General features: G+C 47.8%; 1 protein-coding gene across 4 annotated transcripts in view; it reads right to left on the minus strand.

Annotated features, from left to right (window-relative positions):
- Positions 1 to 944: 944 nt before the first annotated feature.
- LOC140427007 (cation channel sperm-associated protein 3-like) overlaps positions 945 to 18,528 on the minus strand; it is a 73,281-nt gene continuing 55,697 nt past the window's right edge. For all 4 annotated transcript variants that reach the window (XM_072512386.1, XM_072512388.1, XM_072512387.1 and 1 more), the window contains 2 exons: positions 16,420 to 16,577; positions 945 to 1,083 (listed from right to left, as the gene is read on the minus strand). In XM_072512386.1, coding sequence (XP_072368487.1) covers positions 969 to 1,083; positions 16,420 to 16,577 — 273 coding nt within the window. In that variant the 3' untranslated portion in view covers positions 945 to 968. The remainder of the gene's footprint in view (positions 1,084 to 16,419; positions 16,578 to 18,528) is intronic.

The raw sequence follows: 18,528 nt of genomic DNA on the forward strand, positions 1-18,528 counted from the left end.
TCTTCTGGCACTATTCCTGTAGATAAAGATGACTTAAAGATCAAAGTCAAAGGCTCAGCAATCTCCTCCCTAGCTTCCCAGAGAATCCTAGGATAAATCCCATCCGGCCCAGCGGACTTAAACCTGAGGTGATTCACCTGAGGAAGGAGCAGTGCTCCGAAAGCTAGTGATTTGAAACAAACCTGTTGGACTTTAACCTGGTGTTGTAAGACTTCTTACTGTGCTCACCCAGTCCAACGCCGGTATCTCCTCATCATGCAATTCAAACGACATATGAGACATTTACCTGCACCAAGAGCTGTATTGAATATTTTATTGGACTGCTCAACAATTCCACTTTCTGCATTGATCCAAGGTTGCTATTGTAGGCCCTGCTAAAGGGTCTAACATTCTTACTGTATTTTACATTCTGCACAACTTTGCTGTCAGGAGAGGAATTGCAGAATAGAGCTGGAGCAGGAGGAGTGTCAAGAAAAGACTATAGTAATCAAGGACAATAAATGTTCAACCTCAGTATTTACTAGCTGCACCAGAGCATTAATATGCTCAGCAAATCTATCACCAACAACTTGTATTTACTTAACTCCTTTATTATAGTGAAATATCTTAAGGCACTTCACAAGAATGTTATTAAACAGAATTTGATGCTGAGCACAAATCTATAAATGCAATAAAATGCTGTGAATGCAATTATTTGTTGCACCAGTTAGGGAGCTCCAGAATTTGTTGCAAAGTGCAATTTTGCTGCCAAAATAATCTAGAAGAGCTGCATAATGTAGAAGGCTGAAAAGAGAGTAAATGAAGACAGAGCACTATCTCTAGGTAGTTTTCAAAATATCCATCAATAGGCATTTATAGAAATTTTCAAAAACTTGATATGCTTGTCTTATCATCAGAATTGTCTTCTGATTAAACACTGACAAATGAATACAATGAGACTTCAAAACATTTTATAATTTTCCATTTATTTAATTAGCTTTGGCACTCGCATCTGCATCCTTCTTTTCAGAGCGTTCTTGGTGACGGTCAACTTCCAATAAGTTACCCAGAATGTATGCTGTTTCAAAGTAAAGTTGTTGTAATCTAGAATGTAGAGGGCAACAACAAAATATAATCAATCTTTAAAAAACAATCCTGATTTGTTTCCAGATTGCCATCCTTCAGAAAGGACACACACTCCTTTTATCCCAATCTTTCCCCATTAAAGACAAGGGGCAGGATATTCCATCCCATCGCGCCCGTTTTCTGGTGTGGCATGCCCCCGCCGGCAGCGGGATTCTCCATCCCGGCAGCCAGCCAATGGGGTTTCCAATTGTGGGCCCCCCCAAGCCTTCGGGAAATCTGTGGACGTGAGTGCGCTGCCGCCAAAACTGAGGATCCCGCCGATGGAGAATCCAGCCCAAGGTGTCATATGTGTCGCTGCGAAGACAGAACGGGTGGCATTCTCCCAGCCTCCCATTAATAACGCACTTCTCTAAAAGCATCTTAATGAGGCTATACCTTTTCATCATCTGTTATCCATGAGGGGAGATCTTTGCTTCTGCCTTCGTCTAGTTCAGACCATGGGCTGGATTCTCTGTTCTGGAGACTAAATCCCCACGCCGGCGTGAAAACGGTGGCGGGAAACTGGCGCAAAACGGCTACCAATTCCCTGTTCCGAGGGGGGCTGGCAGCCAGGCAGTGTAGAGCTCCCAGCTCTAGCTACCGATACGGCCTGGAGGGTTGCCGGGTCCATGGCCGCGCAGGTGCTTCATGGCGGATGCCGCTCGCGGACCCAGCCCGCGAAATAGTCCCCCCCTTCGGCCGGCACGCGCGCCCGGACCACCCCGCCACAGTGCTCTCAGCCCAGAGTATGGCCCCCCCCTGCCCATGGATCGGCCCTCCCCCGACTGTGGTGGCGCTGGGCTGAGTCCGCAGCTGCCACACTGACTTCCCGATGGGTGAGACCACACATGACCTACGCCATCGGGAACTCATCCAGTCGGGGGCGGAGCATCAGGGGGCAACCTCAGCCAGCATTCGTAACCATCGTGAAAGTGACACCGCCCCCGATTTCGGCGTCATCGGGATTCCCCGCCCCGTCGCCGAACGTGATTTCGGCGTCGGGGATCAGAGAATCCAGCCCCAGGAATTTGATAAAGTTATTGCAGTCTATAGTCCCCAGCCTTTTGAACATCTTTAAAACAAACGTCTCATGTTTATTTGAGTCTGTTATCTACGTATTAAACATTCTTCGTTCTCAGAGAATCATGAATTTATATTGCAGCAGGAGACCATTTGGCCCATCAAATGCACTGCACAAGTCCTTGGAAAGAACACCCTGTTTAAGCTTATTGGTTAAGTGTTTAAATTTCTCTTTTTCTGCTTTCCCAATTAGTTATTTTGTACTTAAATTTTACATCAGAATTAGAGCATGAAATCAGGCCATTCACCCCAACCAGACCATTTCTTTATCATTTATCTTAGCTGCATTCATAAACCATGCATCCATCCTGATTGCACAACAACTGTTCTTCGACTATCTACCTATTACATTGTTAAATGTCCACATGTTCTCTCCTTCAACCATTTTAACTCTTAAGTCATTTGGTAATACAGAACTCAAATTTTGCTGAAAACAGACACATCAAAGTTTTTCGTCTTCCACTTATCAGAACAATTCGCAAGAATATCAAATGTAAAGGGAACAATCCTCAACAAATGTGACTATATAAACAAATTGAACACCACTTTTAATGGTAAGTCCAAATTAATTTTCATTGGACCTGTCGTTCAGTATAATCAGACAGTTTTGCTCAACAAGCTAAAAAAGCTGCTTGTTGGATTTGTGTAAAAGCAATGAGTTGCCAGGTGATATATATGATAGAATTCATCCTCGTGGCTCACTGCGCATGTGTTTGCGCTGCCCAAGACACAAAAAGGTGATGTTCCTTTATGTCCCACCTCATCCATGACTGGTTCCAACACAATTGGCCAAATGGTAGGGTTGCCACAACCAGTTTTGAGCAAGTTTTCCCAATTGCGAAGATCATACAAGACATACGTATCTAGAGAAATGCTGTGTCCATGTGCTCATTTGACATTGCTGGATTTCTGGTGGCGTAATGCAGGGGGAAGATGTGCACGAGGTGCCTCCCGATGGAGTACTGTACTTTTGGCCCCTTTTCTTGGTGCCACTGATTGTTTATTCTTCGGAAATAGTTATAGGAATAGAAGTCTTTTATGACTGAGATGCTCAGTAAAATCAGGGTTAAGGAAGCTGGGAGCAGATACTCATAGAGGGAGTCTGAGGCCTTTCGAAGTTTGACGACAAGTAAAATGGCAGAGTCGGTTTCTGGTTCTCCATCCACTCCACTAATGGCCAAGGTTATTTCCAATACATTGATGAAAGAATTTTAAAAGCACCAACGAATTGTGCCGGAAGACCTCAAAAAATGAATTGAAGAGACGTTGGCTCTCTGGGGAAAATTAGTCAGACCGTTGAGGTCCATGGAGCCATGATTAAAAGTATGGAGGTGGCCTTATCGGACGACAGCGATTGGATTGCTACGCTGGAATCCGAACTGTTTCCGGTGACCAAAAAGAATAGATCGCTGAGAGCCAAGATGAATGATCTAGAAAACAGGTCCAGGAGGCGAAATATCCGGAATGTGGGGTTGCTGGAGCGGATTGAGGGCCCTACACCCATGGAATACCTCTCAGGCATGTTCTACAAAATGGTGGGCAAGGGTGGATTCACATCGCCACCTGAATTGGACCGAGCCCATCACACATTTTGGCCAATGCCGCGTCCTGAAGGCCCACCATATGTGGTGATAATGAGAAGGAGCTTCAAGTGTAGCCACCTAAATTGGCCAACTCTCTATTTAAAATGGCAAACGGCAAAGACTGATGGGAAAGTCAGCCAACAAGACAGAAACTGGCAGGTGCAGGTTTACTGTGTATTAAAACTCTGCAAAAGGCCAGACAACATCGATACCAGCGATCATCACCATAACAATGTAGCAGCCATCTGCATACTGATGAGCAATCCCCGGGAACAATAAGTAACATTTGGGACACACAAAGCAAAACCAGACTCCCCGGCGCCAGCAGGAGCAAACGCAAAGGAGGTGAACGAGCACCTCAAGACCGCCCATCAATCAGAGAACCGCTCCAGTATTGGAGAAATCGAACCAAGCGATTGGGACAAAGTCCAATCATTTGGGACCAGGTACAGGGTCCGCCCCGAAAGGCGTCAAGCCCCTGGGGACTATAAGAGTTAAGCCCCAAGTTCAAATCGCTCTCTTCACCTCTTCGTCCTGCCCGGGTCACCCAGCAACACGTACCAACATTGACCGTGACCGGTGCAGTGACCGCCGAACGAAGTAAGTCTTAATTCAACACTTGCTACGAGATAGGCGCTCCTAGCGACCAATCCGTACCAACTTCGAATCCCGCAGACTCAGAACCCGAACGAAAGGCCATTTGTTCCCCTGACCTGGTGTGCCAGTCCGAAGTTAAGTATAGGCCTGTTAGTTGTAGAAGTAGCTTAGACGTAGAATTTGTGCATGAGTAGCGATTACTGATGGGGATCGCCTATCAGGGGAAAACAGCAGCAGCCAGAGCAGTGGCACCACGGCTGGCTCTGATGTTCAGAAGGGAGGGTCAAAGCGCAGAAGAGTAATAGTAATAGGGGACTCTATAGTCAGGGGCACAGATAGGCGCTTCTGTGGACGTGAAAGAGACTCCAGGATGGTATGTTGCCTCCCTGGTGCCAGGGTCCAGGATGTCTCCGAACGGGTAGAGGGAATCCTGAAGGGGGAGAGCAAACAGGCAGAGGTCGTTGTACATATTGGTACTAACGACATAGGCAGGAAGGGGCATGAGGTCCTGCAGCAGGAGTTCAGGGAGCTAGGCAGAAAGTTAAAAGTAGGACCTCGAGGGTTGTAATCTCGGGATTACTCCCTGTGCCACGTTCCAGTGAGGCTAGAAATAGGAAGATAGAGCAGATAAACACGTGGCTAAACAGCTGGTGTAGGAGGGAGGGTTTCCATTATCTGGACCACTGGGAGCTCTTCCGGGGCAGGTGTGACCTGTATAAGAAGGACGGGTTGCATCTAAACCGGAGAGGCATAAATATCCTGGCCGCGAGGTTTGCTAGTGTCACACGGGAGGGTTTAAACTAGTATGGCAGGGGGGTGGGCACGGGAGCAATAGGTCAGAAGGTGAGAGCATTGAGGGAGAACTAGGGAATAAGGACAGTGTGGCTCTGAGGCAGAGCAGACGGGGAGAAGTTGCTGAACACAGCGGGTCTGGTGGCCTGAAGTGCATATGTTTTAATGCAAGGAGCATTACGGGTAAGACAGATGAACTTAGAGCTTGGATTACTACTTGGAACTATGATGTTGTTGCCATTACAGAGACCTGGTTGAGGGAAGGGCAGGATTGGCAGCTAAACGTTCCAGGATTTAGATGTTTCAGGCGGGATAGAGGGGGATGTAAAAGGGGAGGTGGAGTTGCGCTACTTGTTCGGGAGAATATCACAGCTATACTGCGAGAGGACACCTCAGAGGGCAGTGAGGCTATATGGGTAGAGATCAGGAATAAGAAGGGTGCAGTCACAATGTTGGGGGTATACTACAGGCCTCCCAACAGCCAGCGGGAGATAGAGGAGCAGATAGGTAGACAGATTTTGGAAAAGAGTAAAAACAACAGGGTTGTGGTGATGGGAGACTTCAACTTCCCCAATATTGACTGGGACTCACTTAGTGCCAGGGGCTTAGACAGGGCGGAGTTTGTAAGGAGCATCCAGGAGGGCTTCTTAAAACAATATGTAAACAGTCCAACTAGGGAAGGGGCGGTACTGGACCTGGTATTGGGGAATGAGCCCGGCCAGGTGGTAGATGTTTCAGTAGGGGAGCATTTCGGTAACAGTGACCACAATTCAGTAAGTTTTAAAGTACTGGTGGACAAGGATAAGAGTGGTCCGAGGATGAATGTGCTAAATTGGGGGAAGGCTAATTATAACAATATTAGGCGGGAACTGAAGAACATAGATTGGGGGCGGATGTTTGAGGGCAAATCAACATCTGACATGTGGGAGGCTTTCAAGTGTCAGTTGAAAGGAATACAGGACCGGCATGTTCCTGTGAGGAAGAAAGATAAATACGGCAATTTTCGGGAACCTTGGATGACGAGTGATATTGTAGGCCTCGTCAAAAAGAAAAAGGAGGCATTTGTCAGGGCTAAGAGGCTGGGAACAGACGAAGCCTGTGTGGCATATAAGGAAAGTAGGAAGGAACTTAAGCAAGGAGTCAGGAGGGCTAGAAGGGGTCACGAAAAGTCATTAGCAAATAGGGTTAAGGAAAATCCCAAGGCTTTTTACACGTACATAAAAAGCAAGAGGGTAGCCAGGGAAAGGGTTGGCCCACTGAAGGATAGGCAAGGGAATCTATGTGTGGAGCCAGAGGAAATGGGCGAGGTACTAAATGAATACTTTGCATCAGTATTCACCAAAGAGAAGGAATTGGTAGATGTTGAGTCTGGAGAAGGGGGTGTAGATAGCCTGGGTCACATTGTGATCCAAAAAGACGAGGTGTTGGTGTCTTAAAAAATATAAAGGTAGATAAGTCCCCAGGGCCTGATGGGATCTACCCCAGAATACTGAAGGAGGCTGGAGAGGAAATTGCTGAGGCCTTGACAGAAATCTTTGGATCCTCGCTGTCTTCAGGGGATGTCCCGGAGGACTGGAGAATAGCCAATGTTGTTCCTCTGTTTAAGAAGGGTAGCAAGGATAATCCCGGGAACTACAGGCCGGTGAGCCTTACTTCAGTGGTAGGGAAATTACTGGAGAAAATTCTTAGAGACAGGATCTACTCCCATTTGGAAGCAAATGGACGTATTAGTGAGAGGCAGCACGGTTTTGTGAAGGGAGGTCGTGTCTCACTAACTTGATAGAGTTTTTCGAGGAGGTCACTAAGATGATTGATGCAGGTAGGGCAGTAGATGTTGTCTATATGGACTTCAGTAAGGCCTTTGACAAGGTCCCTCATGGTAGACTAGTACAAAAGGTGAAGTCACACGGGATCAGGGGTGAACTGGCAAGGTGGATACAGAACTGGCTAGGCCATAGAAGGCAGAGGGTAGCAATGGAGGGATGCTTTTCTAATTGGAGGGCTGTGACCAGTGGTGTTCCACAGGGATCAGTGCTGGGACCTTTGCTCTTTGTAGTATATATAAATGATTTGGAGGAAAATGTAACTGGTCTGATTAGTAAGTTTGCAGATGACACAAAGGTTGGTGGAATTGCGGATAGCGATGAGGACTGCTGAGGATACAGCAGGATTTAGATTGTCTGGAGACTTGGGCGGAGAGATGGCAGATGGAGTTTAATCCGGACAAATGTGAGGTAATGCATTTTGGAAGGTCTAATGCAGGTAGGGAATATACAGTGAATGGTAGAACCCTCAAGAGTATTGAAAGTCAAAGAGATCTAGGAGTACAGGTCCACAGGTCATTGAAAGGGGCAACACAGGTGGAGAAGGTAGTCAAGAAGGCATACGGCATGCTTGCCTTCATTGGCCGGGGCATTGAGTATAAGAATTGGCAAGTCATGTTGCAGCTGTATAGAACCTTAGTTAGGCCACACTTGGAGTATAGTGTTCAATTCTGGTCGCCACACTACCAGAAGGATGTGGAGGCTTTAGAGAGGGTGCAGAAGAGATTTACCAGAATGTTGCCTGGTATGGAGGGCATAAGCTATGAGGAGCGATTGAATAAACTCGGTTTGTTCTCACTGGAACGAAGGAGGTTGAGGGGCGACCTGATAGAGGTATACAAAATTATGAGGGGCATAGACAGAGTGGATAGTCAGAGGCTTTTCCCCAGGGTAGAGGGGTCAATTACTAGGGGGCATAGGTTTAAGGTGAGAGGGGCAAGGTTTAGAGTAGATGTACGAGGCAAGTTTTTTACGCAGAGGGTAGTGGGTACCTGGAACTCGCTACCGGAGGAGGTAGTGGAAGCAGGGACGATAGGGACATTTAAGGGGCATCTTGACAAATATATGAATAGGATGGGAATAGAAGGATACGGACCCAGGAAGTGTAGAAGATTGTAGTTTAGTCGGGCAGTATGGTCGGCACGGGCTTGGAGGGCCGAAGGGCCTGTTCCTGTGCTGTACATTTCTTTGTTCTTTGTACTGTGTAGAATAAATGTGCTTTGATTTGAATCTTACTTATCGGTGTATTGGGTTATTGATCATTACTCAGACTTGAACCTCGCTGTGCATTATCAAACATGAAAGCAACTGACCGTTGGTCCGTGAGGAGAGTGAATCTTCTGCGGGCCAGGTAATGCCTCCAATGTCGCACAGCTTCTACTATGGCCTGGGCCTCCTTTTCGACTGAGGAGAGGCGGATTTCGGAAACATGGAGGGTACGAGAGAAGGCCACGGGTCTGCCCGCTTGGTTGAGGGTGGCCGCCAGAGCTACGTCGGACGCATCACTCTCGACCTGGAAGGGGAGGAACTCGTCGATGGCGTACATCGTGGCCTTTGCAATGTCTGCTTTGATGCGGCTGAAGGCCTGGCGGGCGTCTATCGACAGGGGAAAAGCTGTGATTGGATCAGGGGACGGGCCTTGTCCGCGTAGTTGGGGATCCACTGGGCGTAGTAGCTGAAAAACCCTAGGCAACCTTTCAGGGCCTTGGAGCAGTGAGGGAGGGGGAACTCCATAACGGGGTGCATGCGTTCAGGGTCGGGGCCTATAACTCCATTTCGCACTACGTAGCCGAGGATGGCTAGGCGGTCGGTGCTAAACACGCATTTATCCTTGTTGTATGTAAGGTTAAGGATTTTAGCGGTCTGGAGGAATTTTCAGAGGTTGGTGTCGTGGTCCTGCTGGTCATGGCCGCAGCTGGTGATATTATCGAGATACGGGAATTTGCCCATAAACCGTACCAGCCAACCATTCGGTCCATCTCGCGCTGGAAGACCGAGGCCCCGTTGGTGACACCAAAGGGAGCCCTTAATAAGTGACAGAGCCGCCCATCTGCCTTGAAGGCAGTGTATTTGCAGTCACTAGTACGGATGGGGAGCTGGTGGTAGGCGGGCTTGAGATCCACCGTGGAGAAGACCTTATAATGCGCGATCCTGTTTACCAGGTCGGATATGCGGGGGAGAGGGTACGCGTCCAGCTGCGTAAACCTGTTGATGGTCTGACTGTACTCGATGACCATCCTATGCTTCTCCCCGGTCTTTACCACCACTACTTGAGCTCTCCAGGGGCTGTTACTGGCTTCAATGAGCCCTTCCCTCAGTAGCCTTTGGACCTCTGACCTAATAAAGATCCGGCCCTGGGCACTGTAGCGTCTGCTCCTGGTGGCGACGGGTTTGCAATCGGGGGTGAGGTTCGCAAACAGGGAAGGCAGGTCGACCTTAAGGGTCGCGAGGCCGCAGACAGTAAGGGGGGGGTGGGGGGGCAACCGAATTTGACGGTCAGATTTTGAAGGTTACACTGGAAGTCTAAACCCAGGAGTGTAGCCGCGCTGAGGTGGGGAAGGACGTAGAGATGGACATTTTTGAACTCCCTTCCCTGGACTGTGAGGTTTGCTACACAAAACTCCTTTATCTCCACTGAGTGTGAACCGGAAGCCAGGGAGATTTTTTGATTAACGGGGTGGATGAGGAGTGAACAGTGCCTTACCGTGTCTGGCTGTATGAAGCTCTCCGTGCTCCCAGAGTCAATTAGGCAGGACGTCTCTTGCCCGTTGATGAATACGGTCGTCGTAGCAGTTGAGAGTGCTCGAGGCCGAGACTGATCCAGGGTCACCGAGGCTAATCGCAGCAGTTGAGAGTTCTCTTCGGGCAGTGCGTGGTCAGCCGAGCTGGGGTCCAGGGGGTTCATCCAAGATGGTGGCTCCCATTGGTTGCACATGGCTGGGGGTGCACAAAATGGCGGCGCCCATCCCTCCAACGTGGCGTCCGCGGAACAAAATGGTGGCGCCCGGGGTCCGCATGTGGCCCTGAAATATGAGGATGGTGGCAACCGCTGACCACACAGGGTCCATGGAGAGGTTTGTGGTTGCGGTCCGCATTCGCCGCTGGAGACCGTGGCAACCGCACGGGCCTGGCATACCCCCACGAAATGGCCCTTTTTGCCGCATCCCTTGCAGGTGGATGCGCGGGCCGGGCAGCGCTGGCGGGAGTGCTTGGCCTGCCGGCAAAAGTAGCAGCGAGGCCCCTCGGGGTTGCCAGGCCACCTTGCAGCGCGGCCTCTGGGGGAATGGGGTAAGTTTCGGGGTCGGCCGCCGAGGGGTTCCACGCTGCCCAGGGGGCTGCCGCGCGGTCGGGAATGTAAGCGTGGGCGTTCCTGGAGGCCACGTCCAGGGAGCCTGCAAGGGCCTGTGCCTCCCTGAGGCCCAGGGTGTCCTTTTCTAACAGACGCTGGCGGATTTGTGAGGATAGCATACCTGCCACGAAAGCGTCCCGGACTAAGAGTTCAGTGTGTTCGCTCGCCGAAACCTGCGGGCAGCTGCAGCTTCTTCCCAACACCAGGAGTGCACGGTAGAATTCCTTCAGCGATTCCCCAGGGGTTTGTCGCCTTGTTGCAAGCAGGTGCCGGGCGTAGACCTTGTTTACCGGGCGAATATAGTGTCCTTTTAGCAGCTCTATTGCTGCATCGAAGTCTTCCGGTTCCTCGATGAGGGTGTAAATCTCCGGGGTCACCCTTGAGTGCAGGACGTGCAGTTTCTGCTCTCCCGTGGGTGCGTTTTCGGCTGTCCCGAGATACCCTTTAAAGCACGCCAGCCAGTGCTTAAAGATTGCCGCTGAGTTCGCCGCGTGGGGGCAGAGTTGCAGACACTCCGGCTTGATTCGGAGCTCCATCCTTTCTTCTTAAAAAAACTAGCTTATTAAATTGATACACGATCAATGACCACTAAAGCGAGGTTGTAGTCCAACTGAAGGCTTTAATCAGCTAGATGTTTCCTCCAGCAGCTCAGGTACAGAATGAAGGCTGCTGGGGCGGCACGGGTTCTTATACCCCGCCTAGCAGGGCGGAGCTATCATACATTCTAACCAATAGAAAGCATACAGATTCCACAAATGGTGGTTTAGCCTATCAGGTACCGTAATATCTATAATACCACACACCCCGATTGTCATGGTTAACATTTACACTCCCAACTGGGATGATACGAATTTGATTAATACCCTGCTGGCCTCCCTCTCCAATTTAGATTCGCATCAGCTTACTTTAGGTTGGGGATCTGAATTGTGTCTTGGACCCGAGATGGGATCGTTCCAAGCCAAAATCTTTTGCTGCATTGGGGGTGACCAGGGCTTAGCTGTCTTTCATAATGCAGATGGGGGGGTTGGGGGTGATCCTTGATCTTGCACCCAAGTGATAAAGATTTTTACACCAAGTATATTCACGTAGTGATTTTTTTGTTTTGGATAGTGTTCTCCTCCCTTCAGTGGGGGTGGCTGAGTACTCAGCAATTGTTATTTTGGATCATGCCCTGCACCTTATTGATTTGCTGCTGGAGTTTGGCCCCGTCAATGTCCAGCCTGGAGACTACACACATTATTAGCGGATAAAAAAAATTGTAAGCGTATGTCCACTGCCACAGAGGACTGTATAAAATCTAACAAATCCAATTCAATCTCACCCTTCACGTTATGGGATGCTGTTCAGGCCGTCCTCAGAGGGGAAACGATCTCCTTCAGGGCGGATTTGTTGAGGACCAAGTTGTTGGAGCAGCAGAGGCTGGTGGACTCCATTCTTGAGGTGGATCACCACTACTCGCTTGATCCAACTCCAGAGTTAATGGCAAATAGGATAACATTGCAAACCCAAGTCGAACTATTGTCGACTAGTAGGGTGGTAAGTCAGCCATAAAAAGTGGCAAATTTTATGAGTACAGGGAGAAGGCCAGTTGCCTTTTGACTCACCACCACAAACGGCAGGTGGCCTCTCCCAAGATCACATAGATAGGCAATTCGAGCGGCAACCTCATTTCCTCAGGTTACAGTGACCTTTATAGATCAGATACTCCTGTGGATGGATTGGTCATGTCTGACTTTCTGGACAGCCTACTCATCCCAATGGATGAGGTGGTTAGGAGAAGCGAGTTGGAATCCCCATTACACCCTGATGAAATTTTTTAATGTATTGAGTTGATGCAATCTGGTAAAGCCCCTGGTCCAGATGGCTTGCCGATTGAATTATACAAAACGTTCTCGGAGCAGCTTGTGTCTTTAATTTTAGACATGTTCAATGATTCCCTATCTCACGGGTCATTGCCCCCGAATCTCACTCAAGCATCTTTTCCCCTGCTTCTTAAGTGGGACAAAGACGTGACAGAGTGTGGTTCAAACCATTCTACTTTGCTCTGAATGCGGACGTCAAGCTACTTGCTAAGGTGCTGGTGCTTTCGCCTTGCCTCCCAAATATAATCTCGGAGAATCAAACAGGCTTCATGTAGAGCCGACAATTGTCACCAATATACGTCACCTGTTAAACGGTGTTCCTTTCCCCTCCTCAGTGCTCCGCGGAATCTGAGGTGATAGTGTCTCTTGATACTGAAAATGCATTTGATAGAGTGGAATGGGAGTATTTATTTGAAACTCTTGGGAGGTTTGGATTTGGCCACAAATTTATTTCTTGGATTTGTCTGTTGTATAATGCTCCTACTGCCAGTGTTTGTACAAACACCTTGAACTCTGATTATTTTCCTTTGAATAGCGGCACGAGGAAAGGCTTTCCACTCTCCCCACTCCTGTTTGCTCTGGCAATAGAGCTGCACACTATAGTGCTGAGGCCCTCGAGTAAGTGGAGTGGGATTAGTCGAGGAGGGGTGAATCATTGGGTACCCCTTTTCGCAGATGACCTACTTCTTTGTATTACAGATCCAGCCCCCCTCCACAGATGACATAAAGAAGTTACTTAACACCTTTGATTCCTTCTCTGGGTTACAAATTGAACTGAGGCAAAAGTGAATGGTTCCCGCCCCTGGGAGGAGAGCCCAACTGGGATGTTAACTTTTCGCCTTGCTAAGGCGAACTTCTGCTATCTGGGGCTCCCACAACCGGGCCTCACTTCCCAAGTTAAATGACACCAGTCTGGTTCACAGTATCAAAGCAGATTTGAGAGGCGGGGTGGCCTCCCCCTATCTTTGGCGGGTAGGGTTCAAACTATTAAAATGAATGTGCTCCCGAGGGTCTGCGTGGGTTTCCTCTGTGTGCTCCGGTTTCCTCCCACAATCCAAAGCTGTGCAGGTTAGGTGGATTTGAGGATAAATGGAAGCCCATTCCTGCACTACATCGACATCTATTTTTCTCTTCTTGCAATAATTACTGCTCCGTTGCCTTTTTACCGTTAGATTTTCCTCAAACCCAGTGGTGGTTCCCCCTCCCTTTGGATTTGGGAACGGTTCAGACAACATTTCAAGCTCCTTCCCTGTCTGCACTAGCACCTATTTGCAATAATCTCCTCATCCTACTTGATGGTTTAGACTCGGTATTTACATTTTGGGAGGTGAAGGGTCTGGGGTGGTTTGGGGACCTGTGCGTGAAGGGGAGGTTTGCCTGTTTTATGGAGTTAGCTGAGAAATCCAAGCTGCCCAATTCCAATTTGTTTAGATATCTCCAAGTTCGTGATTTTCCATGTAGAGCTTTTCTTTCCTTTCCTTAGGCGCCACCCTCTTCCTGTTCCGGCCTCCCCGAACAGGTGCCGGAATGTGGCGACGAGGGACTTTTCACAGTAACTTCATTGAAGCCTACTTGTGACAATAAGCGATTATTATTATTATTCCCTGATGAAGAAGATTCTGTCTCTGGCTCGGCTTTACGGGGCATCTATTTCGGGCCCATATGGCCATATCCTTTCAATGGATTCTGCTCCGATAAGAGATGCGAGAGCGAAATGGGAGTTGAATTGGGTCCCATTCTTAAAGATGAGGAATGGTCCGAGGCCCTTCATAGGATCAACTTCACGTCTTCACATAATCGGCTGAGCCTGATTCAGTTTAAGGTATTGCATAGGACGCACTTGACAAGGGCAAGGATGAGCTAGGTTCTTCCCTGGTGTTGAGGATAGGTGTCAGCACTGTTTTCTTGGGCCAGCTAACCGTACGCATATGTTCAGGTCCTGCCCCAAATGTCTAGGTTTCTGGGCTTCATTTTTTAACACCATATTGGAGATCCTCCCTGTAGATTTGTGTAAAGGGCCAGGTGAGCTAATCAACTACGAAAACTAAGCTAATCAACTACGTGTGCGTCATATACCCAAATGTAGTCAAATGCACGTGTGCTGATTGAGGCTGTACATCAGCATCTGCAGGTTCGTTTCCCTGAAGATGTTATATCTGCATACCTCAATAAAGGATTTCTAAAAACTACCACCGGACTCAGAATATATTTGAAAAAGATATGGGGCGGAGTTCTCCAGTCGCCGACGGCTTGCACCGAAATCAGGGGAACGCTGCTTTTGCCATGCTCAGCCCCCTCAAAAGCGGCGTACTCGGTGGCACAGTGATTAGCACTGATCCAGGGACCCGGGTTCAATTCCGGCCTCGGGTGACTGTCTGTGTGAAGTTTGTACTTTCTCCCTGTGTCTGCGTGGGTTTCCTCTGTGTTCTCCGGTTTCCTCCCACAGTCCAAAAATGTGCAGGTTAGGTGGATTGGCCATGATAAATTGCCCTTAGTGTCTAAAAGGTTAGGTGGGGGGGCAGCACGGTGGGCCAGTGGGTCAGCCCTGATGCCTCACGGTGCCGAGGTCCCAGGTTCGATCCCGGCTCTGGGTCACTGTCCGTGTGGAGTTTGCACATTATCCCCGTGTTTGCATGGTTTTCGCCCCCACAACCCAAAGATGTGCAGGCTAGGTGGATTGGCCACGCTAAATTGCCCCTCAATTGGAAAAAAAATGAATTGGGTACTCTAAATTTAAAAAAAAAGAAGAAAAAAAAAGGTTAGTTGGGGTTACTGGGTTATGGGGAAAGGGTGGAGGCGTAGGGTGCTCGTTCCAAGGGCCAGTGCAGACTTGATGGGCCGAATGTCCTCCTTCTACACTTCAAATCGTATGATTCCACCTGTCCCTATAGTGAGGTTTTACTTGGAACAGGCCGCTAGTCTGTCGCAAGAGGCTTATAGCTTGAGGGGTACCACTCCACATCAAGCATAGCTGACCAGCAATCTCGCCCACTCTTACCACCAGGATTCTGCAGGTTGATATTCAACCTGCTGGCCGTGTTATGAAAACAGCAACACTTGGGGCGAGAGGGCGGCACGATGGTGCAGTGGTTAGCACTGCTGCCTCACGGCGCCGAGGACCCGGGTTCAATCCCGGCCCCGGGTCACTGTCCGTGTGGAGTTTACACATTCTCCCCATGTCTGCATGGGTCTCATACCCAAAGATGTGCAGGGTAGGTGGATTGGCCATGCTAAATTGCCCCTCAATTAGAAAAAAATAATTGGGTACTCTAAATTTATTAAAAACAACTCTTGGGGTGGAACTGGACCCTGGAGCCTTTGACTCGGAGGGAGGGATGCTACCCACTGCACCACACGGCCTCCATGTGACTATCCTGTGCCTGTCTGAATGTGAATTACTGCTAAATTAGAAAGTGTTTAGTGTTATAGGCAGAGGAAGTGGAATGAGTCCTTCTCAATTCATTCCACATCAGATCCTTATAGCTATCACAAGGGGCTGAATTTGAATCTAAATACCAGAGATTAAAGGCCAATGTCAGATTGACCATTCCACCCAATTTCCCGGATATATTCATTTAATGGGTTAAATTCATTAAATAATGGTTAATTCATTTACATATTCCCAACACTGTCATGGTCCACTCACTATATAAATATTGCATCAAATTGCATTTCACACCGTAGAGCAACTATTGTTGAGATCTTTTACTGCCAACTGCATTGCAAAGAAGCAACAGAAATAGTCACTACACCAATATTCAGTCCCTCGCTGACACCATTTCACCATTCCTTCTTTTCATTTGTCTTTCTTCTTTCCATCATCCACTTCTTTCCCAAATTCCCAGTTCTTTTGAAACATTTAATTTAGACATCAGAATGCATCCATTCAACTCCCCACTGAGTTTATTTATACCCTTGACAGCTGTTCAGTGGAAGCAATGAGCAAAATTTAAAGCAAAGCAGCTTCAAAGTATTGTTAACGTAGTATAACATCTGTCCAAACATAGAGAAAACAAATGGAACGATTAACTGCAGGTGATTATCTTTCGGCTCAAGTGTAGTCCAGGCAAAACCCCAGGAAAAGGTCACACGGCATCTTGTACTGAGAACGTGAATGGCGCATGCACCTGTATCCTCTTACACATACCAAGAATAGGAACCTGCACAATTATGTATAACATGCAGTGGGTTAGCCTACATCCTCTTACATGTAATCCCATATTACTCACTTGTACAAAGTATTGTCCTGTTCATCAAGGCTTGTGAGGTAAATATCTATGAATGACAGACTTGAACATAAATCATCCAACAAAACGTAATCATCATGTCGCAGGGTCTGTTTGAACTTCTCCACCATTTCACTAAAGCTTTCAAATTGGCTGGTTTTCTGGAAAGCAGGACAAAAAATTAGTTATCCATTATTTTTCTCTGTTTTAAGTAATGTTGAAAGTTGAAATACATAGTCGGGCAGCACGGTAGCACAAGTGGATAGCATTGTGGCTTCTGGGGCTCCACAGCCAGGATTTACTGCAAGTGAGCGAGATACTCTTACTGTCACTCTTGATCGAATTGCAAGGACACCTACAAGTGAAAGTCAGAGTGATTTGCCTGGCAATGGTCCCTTCTGTTATTTAAGGAAGTCTTCTGTTTTCATTTGACAACATCCACTGGTACCAACCATTTTACTTTATATAGGGGATGATATTCTTGGCGCTGGGCCTGGGTGCTGGGCCTGCCCAGGACCAAGAATGCTTCAATTTCCAGTCCCAGCCCAATAATATGGCCTGAAGTCCAATGGCTAAGTTAGAAATAGAACTTAGAATATACTGTGCAGAAGGAGGCCATTCGGCCCATCGATTCTGCACCAACCTACTTAAGCCCTCACTTCCACCCTATCCCCGTAACCCAATAACCCCTCCTAACCTTTTTGGTCACTAAGGGCAATTTATCATGGCCAATCCACCTAACCTGCACGTCTCTGGACTGTGGGAGGAAACCGGAGCACCCGGAGGAAACCCACGCAGACACAGGGAGAATGTGCAGACTCCGCACAGACAGTGACCCAGCAGGGAATCGAACCTGGGACCCTGGCGCTGTGAAGCCACAATGCTATCCACTTGTGCTACCGTGCTGCCCGACTATGTATTTCAACTTTCAACATTCTGTTCGAGTCATGTCATGCCCAGTACAGACGTGCCATATTATAAACTCTGAGTCAATATTTTTAAACCCTCCACACAAACAAGCTGTTAAGATGTCTGCTACAAATCACATGCCATTTGACACTTGGAATACAGGGAGTATCAAACCTCCAGCAGTTATCTAATTAAATATGGACATAGGTGAGAGTACCTCACATCCATTTGTGGAATTCACACATCTCACTGTTTAAGGATGGGCCAACCCCTACAGACTATGGACATTCCAGATTGCTTGCCTCTATGATTCATACAGTACAAAACAAAAGGAAACATCAAAACTCATTGACCAATATCAGTTGTGTCATTGTATTGTGATGGCCTCCTAGATCCGAACTAGAATGGTTGACCCTCAGAAGTCTTAACCCAGTGGTCATATTATCAAAACTGGTGTCAGTGACTGCCCCTTCCTTACTTCAGGATCCAACAGATCATTCAGTCATCAGCCAGTTCAAGAACCAGACTCTGAAACTTGCATGTCATCAAACAGCTGAAGCTCTTAACCTGGCCCAGTTTCAAATTTTGTCTGATAACCAACCTCCTAGATAATCAACTGCAAGAAATCTCACAATGTGCAGTGAACCCTTCGTTTTACAAGACCCTCACTTCAACTTTAAATCATCAAATCTATTCAAGAAACCATAAAGTCACACGGGTGACTGGAAATCCAAAACCAGTGACTGGATTAAGTGTAGTCTATAAAAGTTCATAATCTTTATCCAATCTTTGTACATATGTGCATGTTTGTGTGTGTGTGTGTGTGAGACCTTGCATTACATCAGGGTAAACGAGAGAGAATAATTCCCTCTTTATTTTAAACTCATGAAAGCTTGCTGCTGAATAATTTAATTGGCATAGACCCTACAAGGGTGAAAAACAGTACACGTCTTTCCATACAAAACATACCGATTACTGGTGGTAAGAGAGCAGAGATACATTCTGTCGGTGACAGTCCCCACAGAACTTACAGTTTGAGTGAAGTTCACTGTACAGTTACAATCAAGTTTCATAGGCACCACCTTTTGTAGGTGCAGGCCCTACTCTATCCTCCTAAGAAGGCTCTGAATTAACAGTGCAACTAAATTTGGCAAAGTATAAGGGTCCCCACCTCCATTTCCCTGCCCTTTTTACTAGTTCCCG

The sequence above is a fragment of the Scyliorhinus torazame genome, chromosome 7 (genome assembly GCF_047496885.1).
Source record: "Scyliorhinus torazame isolate Kashiwa2021f chromosome 7, sScyTor2.1, whole genome shotgun sequence".
Classification (NCBI taxonomy): Eukaryota; Metazoa; Chordata; class Chondrichthyes; order Carcharhiniformes; family Scyliorhinidae; genus Scyliorhinus; species Scyliorhinus torazame.